Below are 17,230 nucleotides of genomic sequence, written 5' to 3'. Positions count from 1 at the left end.
TCTTCCCGACTCGGGGATCGAACCCGAGTCTCCTGCATTGCAGGTACACGCTTTACCCTCTGAGCCACCAGGGAAGTCAACAATACTCATATCAGACAAAACAGACTTTAAAACAAAGGCTGTTAGAATAAATTAGGAATTGGTACAATTCCAGTTAATCTTTTGTAGATGCTTGAATTTAGAAGTACGTCCAAGTTTATGTGGGGGCAGAGTGTGATCACAGATGAGAAAAACCACAGAAAGATCTCAAAGAGAAAGAAGGAAGAGAAAGCATAGAGCCAGAAAAAACAAGACCACAATGTCACATGATCACAGAGGCTGAGCACATGACTCTCCAGTTTCTGCTCTTAGCTCTGATGAAATAAAAATTCATATTTTAAGGCAAGACATAAAAAAAATTAAAATGTAATATTTTCCTCTGCCCATTTTGGCCTCCATTGTTCCTTCTAGTGTGCAACTACATTATGCCTTAACCAGATCTCCCCAACAGGAAAAATACCTACTGAACCATATACATCAATTTTTCTCCTTCTGGCATCAGCAGTGTAGCTCCTTAGAAGATAATATTGCTTTCTCAACCCTGTAAGTGGTCTTAATGACCCACTATTTGCCTTGTAGTTGTAGACATCTTTGGTGAACTTTATGTATGTCCAGTGCTTATTTATCATTTCCCTTAAAGATAGCAATTGATGCAAAATAGACTGATCAAACAACCTGGAAATATACTGAGTCAAAAAACCTAATAGATATTCTTAGCTTAACTACCTACTTATAACCTACCAGCTATATTACTTATACTCTTTCTATTTTATAAGGTTGTTGTTTCCTTTATTACCAAATGTATGATGGAGTCCCAGATAAAATTATTCATGATTAGGTGATTTGAAACCACTGATCAAATAAATAGTTCTATAAGATCAATGACTGTAATAGTGTAACTGTAGGTATGGGAAGAAGCAATGAGAGGGAAGCATTCCCTGGATCATAACAGATTAGGTGTTATGGTGGTCCAGAGGCTTCTGGCTACTGTTAACAGAGCCTAATCTAGTAATAGCACATTGAATAGCCTATCAAGGGAATCCCTGCCTGATCCGGGCATAAGCATTCCTAATGCTATGAAACAAGCTGGTCATAAAATGTCTCCAATTTTGACCAAATACTTTGGTTAAAACTAAGATGACACACACAAAAAATAAGATAGAAAGGGAAGGGACTGTAAAATAAAGAATGCTGCCAACCATCCAGTTCTATAAGAATCCAGTCATTAATCTCTGCAGTTGCCGATCAACAAAACAGCCTGAAAGGAATTCCAGGTAAAGATCAAGATGAAGCAAAATTGACAGCACTGCTCCTCAGACAGACAGATATTTTCAGGAGAAATTTCTATGAACCTGATTCTTTTGTCTTCCCATACCTATGAAAACACTAAAACCATTACCTTAGATGTCTATTCCTAGTGACTAACAACAACCTTCTACAAGAGATGTGTGCTTGGCCACACATACCCTCTTCACCAAAATCATATGTACACTGCCCTCCCCCTTTGCCTCTTCAAAACAGTTCTCAGCATTCTGAGAGACTATCTTTAGGTTATTTTCAGGTTGGCTCAAATAAAATTTTCTACTTCTTTTTTAGATTGACTATTGATTAATTTTTTTCACAAGCCCCTTGGCAGGTTCAGCTTCATTTCTAGACTTCAACCCTGCACCCTTATTGCAAACCACTCTTTTTTTTTTTTTTGTAAAGTTAGGTTTGAGTAAATTCTGTTACTTGCAAATACAATGAACTGTAACTAAAGCATGGCCTAACCTTGGACAGATAATGAAAATGAAGATAATAGGAAGAATATAAGAGATGTTGTGTGTTTGTGCTCACTGAGCTGTATCTGACTCTTTGCAATTCCATGGACTGTAGCCCTCCAGGCTCTTTTGTCCATGGGGTTCTCTAGGTGGAAACACTGGAGTGGGTTGCCATTTCCTCCTCCAGAGGATCTTCCTGACCCAAATATCAAAGCCGCATCTCCTGTGGCTCCTCCTTTGGCAGGCAGATTCTTTACCACTGAGCCACCTGGGACGCTCAGTAACAGATAATAAGGGAGTAAAAGTGAAGGGAATTGCAACTAGTTGAGTTTGGATGTCTTGGTTCCCCAACCACAGTCCTGGGTTTCCACTGGTCAAATCCTTCATAACAGGAAGAAGGGCAGAATTGGTGAGAAACAATAGGGAGTCAGTCTTGTGCATGTAGAGGTTGGTGAGAATAGGATATCCAAATAAAAATGCCCAGCAGTTGGATATGACTACACATCTCAGAGCAGTTCTGATCTGGAAATGTATGCTAGGCCATCTCTAACAGGTAGATGGTCAGTAAAACTATGGAAGGGAACGAAACCTCCCAGCAGGGTTGTAAGCCAAGGCCCGGGGAGCATTAGCATTAAAGTGTAAACTGAGTAGAAAAAATCATGAAGGAGACTGAAGATGAAATGCTGTATTGTGCCAATAAGGGAAAGCTCTTAAGAAGAATGCTGACCAAGTGAGGACAGCCCAGACAGCTGAATTATTGAGAGGATAACAAATGCGAGGATGGGAAGAGGAGAACCCAACTCCCCAACATCTGAAGACCTTCTGTGAGGCAGACATTTCCTTACCTCATTTCATCCTCAAAACAACCTTTCAAGACAGGTGGCACTACATCTTTTTAAAGATGAGAGGAAAAGACCAAGGTTCCCTGGGGATGGGCTACATTATGTTCTGTATGTCTATTCCCTGGAGGAGTGCCTTCCCCTTATTTGTTTAAAGAATGAACATTTCTACAGTTTTGTAGTTGGTGCTAGTGGTAGAGAACCTGCCTGACAATGCAGGCAGATGTAAAAGGCACAGGTTTGCTCCCTGGTTTGGGAGGATCCCTGGACAGAGGAGCAACCCACTCCAGTATTCTTGCCTGGAGAATCCATGGACAGAGGAGACTGCCAGGCTGCAGTCCACAGGATCTGACAGAGTCGGATACAGCTGAAGTGACTTAGCACACACGCACCTGGAACTAACTGGACTGGTTACTCTCAAAATCACATATGATTTGGGAAGCAAGGTTCTACTTTAGGGACAGAGAAGGCCTATTTCTTAGAGCACACCCCTGGATTTTGTGCTATTATTTCAATGCATCGACAGCATCTCCATTTCTTCTGCTTACCTTTCACCAAGACATATGACAGACAGAAAAGTCAGTCAAGGAAACCATATCATCATATCACCAAAGATGTCCTAGGGAACCCAAATCTTAGGGTATTTTACAAACTGGTGGGGGGGATAAATTTCCATTAATTATCACAAAAGTTTAACTTCATACCTGACTCAGAAAACATGCAGAAAGGATTTGACTGTCTTTTGACATAAACCACAAGTCATGCCACTCAGGGTACTTGGTCACAGCTCCTACACTTCCTAGGGAGGCACTGTTTGTTCTTATTGTTTAAAGGTCACTGAGGTCTTTTCTGGTTCATTTATATGTGGAATCTAGAAAAATGGTTGAAATGAACTTATTTGCAAAGCAGAAATAGAATAACAGATGTAGAGAACAAACTTATGGCTACCAAAGATGTAAGGGGGAGGTTGGATGAATTGGGATTGACATATATACACTACTATGTATAAAGAAGAAAACTAAATCTACTGTATAGCACTGGAAACTCTACTCAGGGCTCTGTGGTGACCTGAATCGGACGGGAATCCAAAAACGAGAGGATATATGTATACATATAGCTGATTTGTTTTGCTGTATGGTGGAAACTAACACAACATTGTAAAGCAACTATACTCCAATAAAAGTCAACTTTAAAAACATCACTGAGGTCTTTTCTCCCTGACTAAACATAACAGCAAAAAAGAATGTATCTAACACTGAAGCAGATAACACTGCAGTCACATTTGTTAGTTAGAAAAAAAATACTATTTTCACTTTTCCTGTATTTTGAAAATTAGAAACAAGTATCAAAAAAATAAGGGTATAATAGTTTTGTCTTTACAGAAGATGCTTCAAATGCTGGACTGATGGATGGGTTGGGGCCAAAGAGGACAAGTTAACTATGCAATGCCTCTGCTTTTCACAAATGATCTGGCATTTCTAAGCTGCTATACACAGGGAGCAGAAGGGAAATTAACATGGTCTCAGTCCCTCCCTCGGGCCTGAGTCATATAGGATATCTCATTTAAACACCACAAGAACCACAGGAGGTATTATTCCTGATTTTCAGGTCACTGGGACTCTGAGAAGTTAAGAAGCTTGTAGAGTTTACATCCGAGTAGTGAGTTTCAATTTAAATTCATACCTAACACAGTAGGTGGTGTTAATATTTGAAGTACCATGTTTTTGCCCCTAAAATGACTCCAGATAAGGAAAAACATTTAAATAACAAAAACTGTTTATATGTGCCCTCATTTTCCAGATAGAATTAAGTCACTAATTTTTCATTGGTCAAGTAGCATATTAATTTATGCTTTTATAATAATGCATTATAATTACTTGGTCTATCTGCTTAGGAAGAATATAGACTTCTTAAAGATAAGAATTTTAGTTTCCAAGTATCTGAAACTCTATTAACAATACAGTAAATGCTGGTTGAAAAATAAATAAATGAATACTTGAGCAGATGTAGTTTTAAGATTCTTGTTATAGGACAAAATTATTTGAATTACACAAAGGAAACAAAAGATTATCATATTCAAGAAAATACATTCTCATAAAATTTCTTATGAAGCTCACATTTTATTGCTTACATTTTTCTTTTGAGACTAAAATCAATCTCCTGACAACTTTTCATCCAAGAAAGGTTTAAAGTATTTCAAACACAACTTTTGACCTTCCACTTTCACTTGAAACTCCATTTTTCCTCATTCAAATGTACATTAAAGCCCATCTACTTCACTTTATGGACTTCCTAGGTGGAACTAGGAAAGAACCTGCCTGCCAATGCAGGAGACTTCACTATTCTTGCTGGGAGAATCCCATGGACAGAGGCGCCTGGTGGGCTATGGTCTATAGGGTGGCAAAGAATCGCACAAGACTGAAGAGATTTAGCACAGCATGGCACTTCACTTTATTGGTAATCAGAATGAAGAGAATTAACAGGCATGCCCAAATTTCCATGGTAGAGATAGATCTTGCAACTAATTATCCTGATTCCAATGATCACAAATGACTATAATATACTCATCTTGAAACATTCCAATGAGATATGCATATTACCTTTCAAAGGCTTTTGGATTATATTCTGAGCCCTACTAAGGAGGCAAAGAGAAGAGAAGGTTCATATTAATCAGTTAGCATTCTGTTCCATTCATACTACCTGCTGAGAACTTCAGAGAGAGTAAAACATCACATTTGGTTCAGACTTACAACATGAGAGAGCAAATCCTTATTCTTTTCTTATTTCCTGTCAACTTCATTTTTCTCTATATTTACCACCATCTGGCTTGCTTTTTGTACTATGTTTCCTGATTGCATGGTAATTTTTCACACTAGGAGACTTTGTTGGGGATAAAATATGATAATGGAACAAATTCAAAACTATTGCACTTATAAAATTAAATTATTAAATATGATTAAGAATTATAATACCATTAGGCTGGCCTGTCCAGGAACTCTAGATCAGCATATAGAGAAAAGGTCTCAACTGGGTACTAGCAGTTTAGTCTGATGCATTTTATAACTCTTGAGATGGATGCAACTTTATTAGCTCATAGTCATTTTGGACTTCTATCCTTGGGTGATACTGAATTTCACTAACTTTGGTTTGTTTACATATCACTTCCAAACAAGTTTTAAAGTGAGAGCCCTAGGCACTTAAGGTGTTCTACCACTAAAGGGTAGCCCAGATGAGCCAGAGTCAGAGAATCAGGTTCTAGCCTCAGTCAGTTTTCACTCCAATCCCAAAGAAGGGCAGTGTTTAAGAATGTTCAAACTACCACACAATTGTGCTCATTCCCCATGCTAGTAAGGTTATGTTCAACACCCTTCAAGCTAGGCTTCAGCAGTAGAAGCCTATTCAGTAGAAGCTCAATTCAGCTTCTTGAATTGAGAACTTTCAGATGTACAAGCTGGGTTTAGAAAAGACAGAGAAACCAGAGATCAAATTGCTGGCATTCACTTGATCACAGGGAAAGCAAGGGAATTTCAGGAAAACATCTACTTCTGCTTCATTGACTATGCTAAAGTCTTTGACTATGTAGATCACAATCAACTGTGGAAAATTCTTAGAGATGGTAATATCAGACTATTTTATCTGTCTCCTAAGAAAGATGTATGTGGGTAAAGAAGCAACAGTTAAGACCTTACATGGAACAACTGACTGGTCCAAAATTGGGAAAGGAGTACGATGAGGTTGTATACTGTCATCCTGTTTATTTAACTTATATGCAGAGTTCATCATGCAAAATGCTGGGCTGGATGAGTTACAAGCTGGAATCAAGACTGCCAGTAGAAATATCAACAATGTCAGATATGCAGATGATACCACCCTAACAGCAAAAAGTGAAGAGGAACTGAATAGCCCTTTGATGAGGGTGAAAGGGAAGAGTGAAAAAGCTGGCTTAAAACTCAACACTCAAAAAGCAAAGATCATGGCATGCTATCCCATCACTTCACATCAAGGGGAAAAAGTGGAAGCAGTGATGATTTTCTTTTCTTGGTCCCCAAAATCACTGCAGATGGTGACTGCAGCCATGAAATTAGAAGACACTTGTTCCCTGGAAGGAAGGCCATGACAAACCTAGACAGCAAATTAAAAAGCAGAGACATCACAGAGGTCTGTATTGTTAAAATCCATGGTTTTTCCAGTAGTCATGTAGGGATTTGAGACTTGGATCATAAAGAAAGCTGAGCACCAAAGAATTGATATTTTCGAATGGTGGTGCTGGAGAAGAATCTTGAGAGTCCCTTGGTCAGCAAGGAGATCAAACCAGTCAATTCTAAAGAAAATCAACTCTGAATATTCACTGGTAGGAGTGATGCTGACGCTCCAGTACTTTGGCCACCTGATGTGAACAGCTGACTCACTGGAAAAGACCCTGATGCTGGGAATGACTGAAGGCAAAAGAAGAGGGTTGCAGAGGATTAGATGGGTGGATAGCATCACCAATTCAAGGGAACTTTGGCATACTCTGAGAGATAGTGAGGAATAGGGTGGTCTGGCTTGTTGCAGTCCATGGGGTCAGAAAGAGTCAGACACAACTTAGCAATTGAACACCCTCAGCTCTAAAACTTATGTTACAGAGGCCAAGTCACTTTAACTCATTAAGCCTTTGCTTCCTTACTTTGAGAATAAACAGAAGAACTACCGTGCTGACTCAACAGGATATTTATAAAGAACAAGAGAGGTCACATCTATGAAAATTTTTATAGTGTTATATATAAAAAACAGTAAACATGTTTGTTTTTACCATGACATTAATAAATAATTATATTACTGAAGAGGCTAAAAGTGTTGGCCTATTTTTCCTTTTCTGATAATATTTATTTTACATGCTAGAGCTAGGAGTCAGACACAACTGAACAACTTCACTTTCTCTTTTCACCTTCATGCATTGGAGAAGGAAATGGCAACCCACTCCAGTATTCTTGCCTGGAGAATCCCAGGGACGGGGGAGCCTGGTGGGCTGCCGTCTATGGGGTCGCAGAGTTGGACACAACTGAAGTGACTTAGCAGCAGCAGCAGCAGCAGCAGAGTAGTACCAGGTATTAGGTTGGTGTAAACGTAATTCTGGTTTTGGACAGTGAACTTTAAATCATTATAACTAGACTCAAAAACATTTTCATTGAACAAAATATTAACCATCACAATCAACACATTTTTGCAAATGAGAAATAAATCTGTCTACTCCTGTAGCATAAAAACTCGTGCTTTGGGATTTGACAAACTCTTGGAAAGCATTTTCTGCCTACTGCTGGATGTGGAAGTTTTTTCCCTGCAAAAATTGTCAAAATGCTTGAAGAAGTTATAGTCAGTTGGCAAGAGGTCAGGAGAATATGGCAGATGAGGCAAAACTTTGTGGCCCAATTCACTCAACTTTTGAAGCATTGGTTGTATGATATGCAGTCAGGTGTTGTCATGGAGAAGAACTGGGCCCATTCTGTTGACCAATACTGGCTCCAGATGTTGCAGTTTTGGGGGCATCTCATCAATTTGCTCAGCATACTTTCTCAGATGTAATGATTTCGTTAGGATTCAGAAAGCTGTAGTGGATCAGACTTGTAGCAGACCATCGGACAGTGACCATGACCTTTTTTTCTGCAAGTTTGGCTTTGGGAAGTGCTTTGGAGCTTCTTCTCAGTCCAACCACTGAGCTGGTTGTTGCTAGTTGTCGTATAAAACTCACTTTTCATCTCTCATCACAATCCAATTGAGAAATGGTTCATTGTTATTGTGAAGAATAAGAGAAGACGACACTTTAATGATGATGCTTTTGATATGCGGTCAGCTCATGAGCCACTGACTTTTGGAGCTTTTTCACCTTTCCAATTTGCTTCAAATGCCAAATGACCATAGAATGGTTGATGTTGAGTTCTTCAGCAACTTCTCGTGCAGTTGTAAGAGGATCAGCTTCAATGATCCTCTGTACTGTGAATTTGTTAGCTGTTTGTTAACCACCACTGCACTGTAAAGTTGTAAGCAGTCCCTGGGCCAAATGTGTTGCTGATGTTGTGTGTTATCTCCCCTGCTTTATGGCCCATTTTGAACTCAAATAAGAAAATTGCCCAAATATGCTTTTTTGCCTAACATCATTTCCCTAGTCTAAAATAAATATAAAATAAATGGCAAGTAATAAGGCATTAGCAAAAAAAAAAAAAGATGTGAGAAATGCACATGAAAATGATGTATAATATAACCACATTTATTTACAAATGTATTTCAATATAAAATAACAAGGTTCAACAATGCAAAACCACAATTAGTTTTGCACCAACCCAATATTAATGCTTAGTAAATGATAGCTATTAAGATTAGTATTGCAAGGCCATTTTTTCCAAAGCCTTCTATTATCTCTAGTAAACACAAAGAAGTAGTGATCCACCAGGGATTAACGTAAAGCAGTTATGCAAGTGGGAATGATCTGCCCATCCTATGTAATTGCCTATTTCCCACCCCTCCTTTAAGTTAGTAGAAAAGAGAAAGAAGAGATGAATCTGGGAGAATTAATCTAAAAGAAGAGCAGCTTAAAAATAGCAGATTATTTAGAGTGTCCAAAAGAAGTTTATACACCCATAATCCCTTTTACCTGAAGCTGACATAAAAGCTTAAAATTCTGGATTTACTTCTCCTCTTTACTGCAGATTTTCTGTGTAACCTTAAAATGATCCATTTAAATACTTGGTTTTCCCAGGTAAAACTCTGCTACCTTCCACCTGTCCAAGATGGACTAATTTTATGATTATCAAGACATATCAAAATATAGCTTAAGCTCCTCAAAAGAAGCAAAATGCTAACAAACCCAAATGTAGCCAAGTGTTTCCTTTCTTTTACTTTATCTCTTTTTCTTTTTTTCCTCTCTCTCCCTCCCTACCACCTAATTATTCACCCATACACATTTTGGTTGTGGTAATAATAATGTGGGAATGACCCTTTTATTAATAAATTAAGAACTTTTAGCTAGAAATTGGAAAATTATTGACATTATAACCAGAGTTTAGAACAAATCACATGAGAATTACTTAAGTGAGTTGTTTTCACATTAATCATCATATTCTTCACAGATCACTACTCTTCCATTTATTTTGACATGTGAAAATATTTTATTGCTCTGTGAGGTAGTACAATAATATAGCAGGAATATACCAGGAAAACAGAACTCTATTTGCTCTGTTCTCTCTTGTGAATAGAGAATAACCTATTCAGCAGCATGTTTGAAATTATTGATTAGAGTCAAAATAGAAAATTGCCTCTTCTAAAAGTTAAATGTAGCGTATGAGGTATGTAACAGTGTTAAGACCTTAGAAGTCCTATGCTTGATATGACAGGAGGACGATAAGGTATGGGTTAGGATATAAACAGGACTTATACAAATATAAGATACCTGGATACACTCACACTATATATATATATATATATATTTTTTTTTTTTCATAGCAGAGAATAAATATTCTAAGAAATAAACCTATTTCTTTAACTGAAATAGAACATTAATTCATGGATATAGAAATAAAGACCCTATGAGGGAGACCAGAGAAAACTAAACATGGTAAGATTATATAATACAATTGTAAGGATGATTTTATGTTTCAATATGTTTTCATATGATCTTTTATGAACTGTTCTTGGTAAAAGTCAGGATTAAAACTTGGGGTAGAAAATGGATTTTATAAAAAAATATCAACTTCTACAGATTATTAAGTTTGGGTTGGAAATATAAAGGAGCACTGACTACTCCATTTTCCACTTGAAAGAGAAGAAGCAAAAAGAATAAAGAGTAATATACATCAAAAATATTCATTAAAAACAGAATTATTAATTAAATAACATTTTTAAATGAAAAAATGTAATAGATATTTTCTAGTAAAGGCAATAAAAAACTATTAAGCTGCATTTAAAGATTATTTTAAACTATAAGAAACAAAAATTATGATAGTATTTACTCTACCTGAAGGATAATGGGGGAAAAAATGGAAAAAGAAAAACATATACATGCACACACATGAATACAGACTAGATAAAGTAGGAAAAAACACATTATATGAGGATCCTAAATTAGTCATTTTCCATCCAAATAATAATAAAGCATGGTCTACTTTAAAGAAACTGATTTACAGTTTTATGGGCTTAAAATATGAATGTCTGAAGTTATATACTATGAAAAACCAACAGTTACTTAGCATAGGTAACATCATTTAAGAGTCTAGTCTTCTAACCTCCGATACTAAGGTTATAGTAAAGTCTGCAGGGAGTTGCCTATTCTGCATCATGTAGACACAGTATAAAATTAACCATCATTTACCTTATTTTATTATTCCTACTTTCCAGGATTAATATTCAACTACAAGCAACAGCTGTATTGAAGACACTACCTATTAGTTTGTGATAAGCAAAGTACATTAATGACTATCATACATCTTAAGGAATATCAAGATCCTTATAGTCATTTCACTTGATCTCACTGTGAAAAGACTGAGAATTTAGAGAAATAAACACTTTATTAAAATCTGAAAACTTGAATCAGTACATTTTACATTAGATATCACAAGTGGACTATATAACAATCATTTCAACTAGGAACACACTGGCTTCACCTCACCCACCAATTAGATTGGCCCTGTCTGTGATCCTTGTTTTATAGGAATACAAAAAAGCACAACAAAAATTCACTTTCTATGCTTTAAACTTGTCAAGTTTAAATGCCTAGAAAAGGGTAGAACAAACAAAAGATTTTGAGAAATAGGACATATGTTAAATTAGGTTGATGAACTAGATTTGTACATAGGATTATTACTGAATTGTGTTGTTTGAAAGATTGGTGCTAGCCTTGTTACAATTCCATACCATTACTACACTAAGGACAATGGATGTGCCTCAGAAAAGTCATGGTATGCCACGTCCAGAAACAAAAATGTTAGATGCTATACTGACAGATAAGCTTAATAGATATGAAAATGTTAAGGAAAAAATGAAAGTAAATGTTAGAGGGGAGGAGAGAACCAATATTAAAATGTAGTTCAGAAAGCTAACAAGGATTATCATTAAAGTCAAATTCACAAAGGGTATGGATATATTCAAGTTGGAGTTTCTTAGTAAATTCCAACTTAATCTAATCGGTCCTTGGGCCCTAGTTACTATTTTAACTAATTCACTCTTCTGAAATTACCACTGAATAATTCATTATAACCCAAGTAATTAAAAAAAATCAAAAGTCCCCAAAACAAATGGTTTACTAGGTAAAATACATTTTACATAATTTGTGTTTTTCTAATGAATAATGAATAATTTTATGTATAACGGAAAGCTTCTGAAAACAGAGCTTTTCACCAATAACCAGATTCTCAGCAAAAATCATGGCTTTTCTCTAACCCATATTCTGTTACCTAGGATCTTAAAAGTCTTCTCTTGGAACAATCTTACATAGCTCTTATGACAATTTGAAATGCTGTATTGAACTGTGAATTTATTTAATGTGTTGTTTCCTGCACCAACCTGTATACTCTATAAGGCCAAGGACTGTGTCTCCCGTATTCACTGCTATGTATCTAGTACAAAATCAACCATCAAAAATGGGTTTAACATTGAATGAATGAAATACAGTCAAACCCCCACTATTCACTCTGCTTCACCCACAACACACATACAACTTTGAGAATTACTGTGAAAACTAGAAAATGCAGAACTTTTATATATTTCCTACTTCTTTGCTCCCATTCCATCCCTGGTCCACTGTACTCTAGTTGTAAAAGACATACTTCTATTAATGTTCTTATCACATTGTATTGTAACTGACTGTCCTAAAAGGAAATGAACTAGCTGTGTGTCCACTGATCTCTAATAAATGCCAGGTTTATCCTTCGGTTTACTTTTTAATGTGAATCATGAAATAGCTTATGAAAAATGATATATTTAGTAGCTCAGAATAAAAGAAACTAATTGATGGCATAAAAAAGAAATTGTAAGAAATCAAATAAAGCCAATAATTACAATGAACAAAATAAGTCACTTCCTTCTAGTTAAAATTTGGTAAGACTTTTAAACTATACAGTTTTTTAAAAATACTGTACGGTTAAGTATCTCCCAAAAGGAGACTTCTACACATTTAATAAAAACAAATCTCCATGAGTCCTACTATTTTTTTTCCATATAAAATAATTCCTCACAATCTTTTCAGTAAAAAGTTAGAAAGAAATACATACATGATGGTGTTAATGCCTGAGAGCTGTTGGAACATTTGTAGACCACAACCCACAATTAACGCTCGGCGAGTTGGGGGATAACACAGCATTCTGCAGATCACAGGTCCAGCTTTTTAAAAAAAAGAAGGAAAAAGAAGGACACATCTATTATTTTTAGCTCCCACAGTAATTATTCCCATTAGGATAAATTTCCCCAAATCTCTATGGAATCAACACAACTTGGCATTTAAAAATAGAACATGTGTACTTTTATAGAAATAGGGGCATAATATATTTTTGAAAACAGTAAATATTTGAGTTGAAACTATAAAATCAACTAGAGAGAATTCAAGTTAAAACATTTTATGGATACTAGGGGGAAGATCTACATAACTGTAATGGTTAGAAATTCTTTTTCCTTAAATTTCCAAGAGCTGTAACAAACACTCTGTTCTTCTGCTTGCAGGCAATTAATTACTATTTAAAATCCGCTCAATGTGGGACAACTTACAAAGTTACTGGAAAAATTGCTTTAATCAACTAAAAGAATGGCATTCATTAAAAAACAATTAAACAAGGAACAGAATTTATTACAATTTATTTGACTAAAGGGAGAAGGCAATTGCACACCACTCCAGTACTCTTGCCTGGAAAATCCCATGGACGGAGGAGCCTGGAAGGCTGCATGCAGTCCATGGGGTTGCTGAGGGTTGGACACGACTAAGAGACTTCACTTTCACTTTGCACTTCCATGCACTTTGCACTTCCATGCATTGGAGAAGGCAATGGCAACCCACTCCAGTGTTCTTGCCTGGAGAATCCCAGGGACAGTGGAGCCTGGTGGGCTGCCGTCTATGGGGTCGCACAGAGTCAGACACGACTGAAGCGACTTAGCAGCAGTAGCAGCAGCATTTGAATAAAGTAACAAAATTAATTCCAATGTATTTAAAGTTAAGGAATCCGACTGTGACATCAGACTCAGTTATGACTGAAATGAGTATTATTAATAAAAATACCCAAAAGATAATAAAGATATAAAATTTAAAATCTATTTTATATAGGTATATGTATGAGATTTTTTAATAGTTTCCTAGTGGTATTAAATGATAATTTAAAAATATCAATGGGCTTTCAAAATGGGTGTCTCTATATCAGAATCTAGATCAATTCTGAAAAGCTCTAGATCTGAACCCTCAGGCCTTAAGTAAGGTAACTAACCAATTAAGGCCTATCATTTGGACATAACTACCCAAAGTGCCCTTTTTATTCCCAGAAGTGCTTGTTACAACTTCACAGAGGCATGCTGTATAGTGTCATTATGGTGCCAGAGTTGACTAAAAGGATCTTTGGTATTCCTGCTGTATAAGAAATAGCCTGCGATCACTAGGATGTTAATTGCTTCATTAGAGGAATTTTTCTTGGAGGCTTTTTTTTTTTTTTTAAGTAAACCCTAAACCATGTCATTGGAAGGACTAATGTTGAAGCTGAAACTTCAATACTTTGGCCACCTGATGCGAAGAGCTGAGTCATTTGAAAAGACCCTGATGCTGGGAAAGACTGAGGGCAGGAGAAGGGGACAAGAGAGGATGAAATGGTTGGATGGCATCACTGACTCAGTGGACATGAGTTGGGTAGACTCCAGCAATTTGTGATGGACAGGGAGGCCTGGCGTGCTGCGGTTCATGGGGTTGCAACGAATCAGACATGACTGAGTGACTGAACTGATGCTGATACTGAAACCAAGTCAGGTAGAAATCTACCTGAGAAATGAGAAAATTTTGCTATTTTGGAACTTCTGGAAATCTAATATTCCAGTTCACAAAAATGGAATAGAATGTGCTATTGTCTCAGCAATACAAGTTCATATAGGATGTCAAGACAGGGCATTAGTATTGAAGATTGCTGGGTAAAGATATTCATCTCTACACAGGAACAATTATAATCACATGAAGACTTGATTGACTTCCAACAATTTTGTCTCTAGATGGTTAAGACTGGATACACCCATTTAGAAGGTAAGCTAAGAGTATTATAAATGTCAAGTTGTTTTATATTTAAGTAAAGTTTTAAGAAGGTTGTTTCAAATAGGTAGCTTTTATGAAAATATAGAAATATATCTGGGTCACTTCTCTGAAAAGCAGACTCATCTGCAAACTTAGAAATCTATGAATGAGCTACAAAATAAGGACTGTGCACACCATCAATTAAATATCTACCTATTTCCATAAATCAAAAAATTCATATAAAAGATTATTCAGTGACTAAGTTTGGACTGTAGCACCCAGGCTCCTATGTCTTTACAGAATCAGACTTTACTTTCACCACCAGACATATCCACAGTTGAACACTGTTTACAATTTGGCCCATTACTTAATTCTTTCAGGAGTATTTAGTGATTGCCTTCCATCCTTCCCTAGTAGCATAATGGACACCTTCCCATCTGGAGGGCTCATCTTCCAGTGTCATATGGGGTTTCTTGTGGCAAGAATAACAGTGGGTTGCCTCCTCCAGTGGACCATGTTTTGTCAAAGCTCTTCACTATGATACATCTGTCTTGGGTGGCCTTGTACAGCATGGCTCAAAGCTTCATTGAGTTATGCAAGCCCTTTCACCACGACAAGAATGTGATTCATGAAGGGGAAAAGATTATAATTTACTTTATATACCACGAAAAAATTTAAAGACAACAACTATGATGTGACGAAACAGAGCAAAACAAAAAACACCCAAACCCATTTTTCAGCTTTTAGGAAACTCCATAGATGAGAAACTAGTCTTCTGTAAGAAATCTATCATAATCTTTGGATAGATGTATTTATTTTCTCTATTAACCTGTTTCATGACTTGATAGTTTAAGCAATACTGATATGGGAGGGTAGAAAAATAAAGAGAAAATGATGACAAATTAGGATTAAAGTTTTATTAGCCAAAATAACAAGAGATAAATTATCACACAACATCCCATATTTATTTCCTAGTTTTTTTCTTAATCTGGGTTTTGAAAAACAGAGCTGGAGTAATCAGGTTCTGTGACTTTACACTATATTCGAAAGCTACAGGAAACAAAACAGCATGGTACTGGCACAAAATCAGAGATATAGATCAATGGAACATAAGAGAAAGTATGGAGATAAACACAAGCACCTATGGTCATCTAATCTATGATAAAGGAGGCAAGAACCAGACATGGAAAAACAGACTGGCTCTAAATTAGGAAAGGAGTACATCAAGGTTGTATATTGTCACCCTGGTTATCTAACTTATATGCAGAGAACATCATTGCAAATGCTGGGCTGGATGAAACACAAGTTGGAATGAAGATTGCTGGGAAAAATATCAATAACCTCAGATATGCAGATGACACCAACCTTATGGCAGAAGGTGAAGAGGACTTGAAGAGCCTCTCGATGAAAGTGAAAGAGGACAGTGAAATGCTGGCTTAAAAGTCAACATTCAAAAAACAAAGATCATGGTATCCAGTTCCATCATTCATTCATTCATTATTTCATTTCAGTCGCTTATTCATGTCCAACTCTTTGCGACCCAATGGACTACAGCACACCAGGCCTCCATCATCGTCTTTTCAATTGAGCCAGCTCCTCACATCAGGTGGCCACAGTATTGCAGTTTCAGCTTCAACCTCAGTCCTTCCAATCAACAACCAGGACTGAACTCCTTTAGGATAAACTAGCTGGATCTTCTTGCAGTCCAAGGGACTCTCAAGAGTCTTCTCCAACACCACAGTTCAAAAACATTAATTCTTCGGCGCTCAGCTTTCTTTATAGTCCAACTCTCACATCCATATATGACTACTGGAAAAGCAATAGCTTTGACTAGACAGTCCTTTGTTGGCAAAGTAATGTCTCTGCTTTTGAATAAGCTGTCTAGGTTGGTCATAACTTTTCTTCCAAGGAGCAAATGTCTTTTAATTTCATGGCTATAATCAACATCTGCAGTGATTTTGGAGCTCAAAAAAATAAAGGCTGACACTGTTTCCACTGTTTCCCTATCTATTTGCCATGATGTGATCAGACTGGATGCCATGATCTTAGTTTTCTGAATGTTGAGCTTTCAGCCGTTTTCACTCTCCTCTTTCACTTTCATCAAGAGGCTCTTTAGTTCTTCTTCACTTTCTGCCATAAGGGTGGTGTCATCTGCACATCTGAGGTTATTGATCTTTCTCCCCACAATCTTGATTCCAGCTTGGGCTTCATCCAGGCCAGCATTTCTCATGATGTACTCTGCATATAAGTTAATAAGCAGAGAGACAATATACAGCCTTGATGTACTCCTTTCCTGATTTGGAACCAGTCTGTTGTTCCATGTCCAATACTAACTGTTGCTTCCTGACCTGCATAGAGATTTCTCAAGAAAA

The 17,230-nt window shown here is 36.8% G+C and overlaps 1 protein-coding gene across 1 annotated transcript in view; it reads right to left on the bottom strand.

Annotated features, from left to right (window-relative positions):
• SLC2A13 (solute carrier family 2 member 13) overlaps window positions 1–17,230 on the bottom strand; it is a 515,435-nt gene that overhangs the window by 279,031 nt on the left and 219,174 nt on the right. Inside the window, exon 4 of the mRNA XM_069584615.1 lies at window positions 12,877–12,985. Coding sequence (XP_069440716.1) covers window positions 12,877–12,985 — 109 coding nt within the window. The remainder of the gene's footprint in view (window positions 1–12,876; window positions 12,986–17,230) is intronic.

This window comes from Ovis canadensis, chromosome 3 (genome assembly GCF_042477335.2).
Source record: "Ovis canadensis isolate MfBH-ARS-UI-01 breed Bighorn chromosome 3, ARS-UI_OviCan_v2, whole genome shotgun sequence".
NCBI classification, from domain to species: Eukaryota; Metazoa; Chordata; class Mammalia; order Artiodactyla; family Bovidae; genus Ovis; species Ovis canadensis.
The sequence above is the reverse complement of the archived record's forward strand: the minus strand, read 5'-3'. Positions and strand labels throughout refer to the sequence as shown.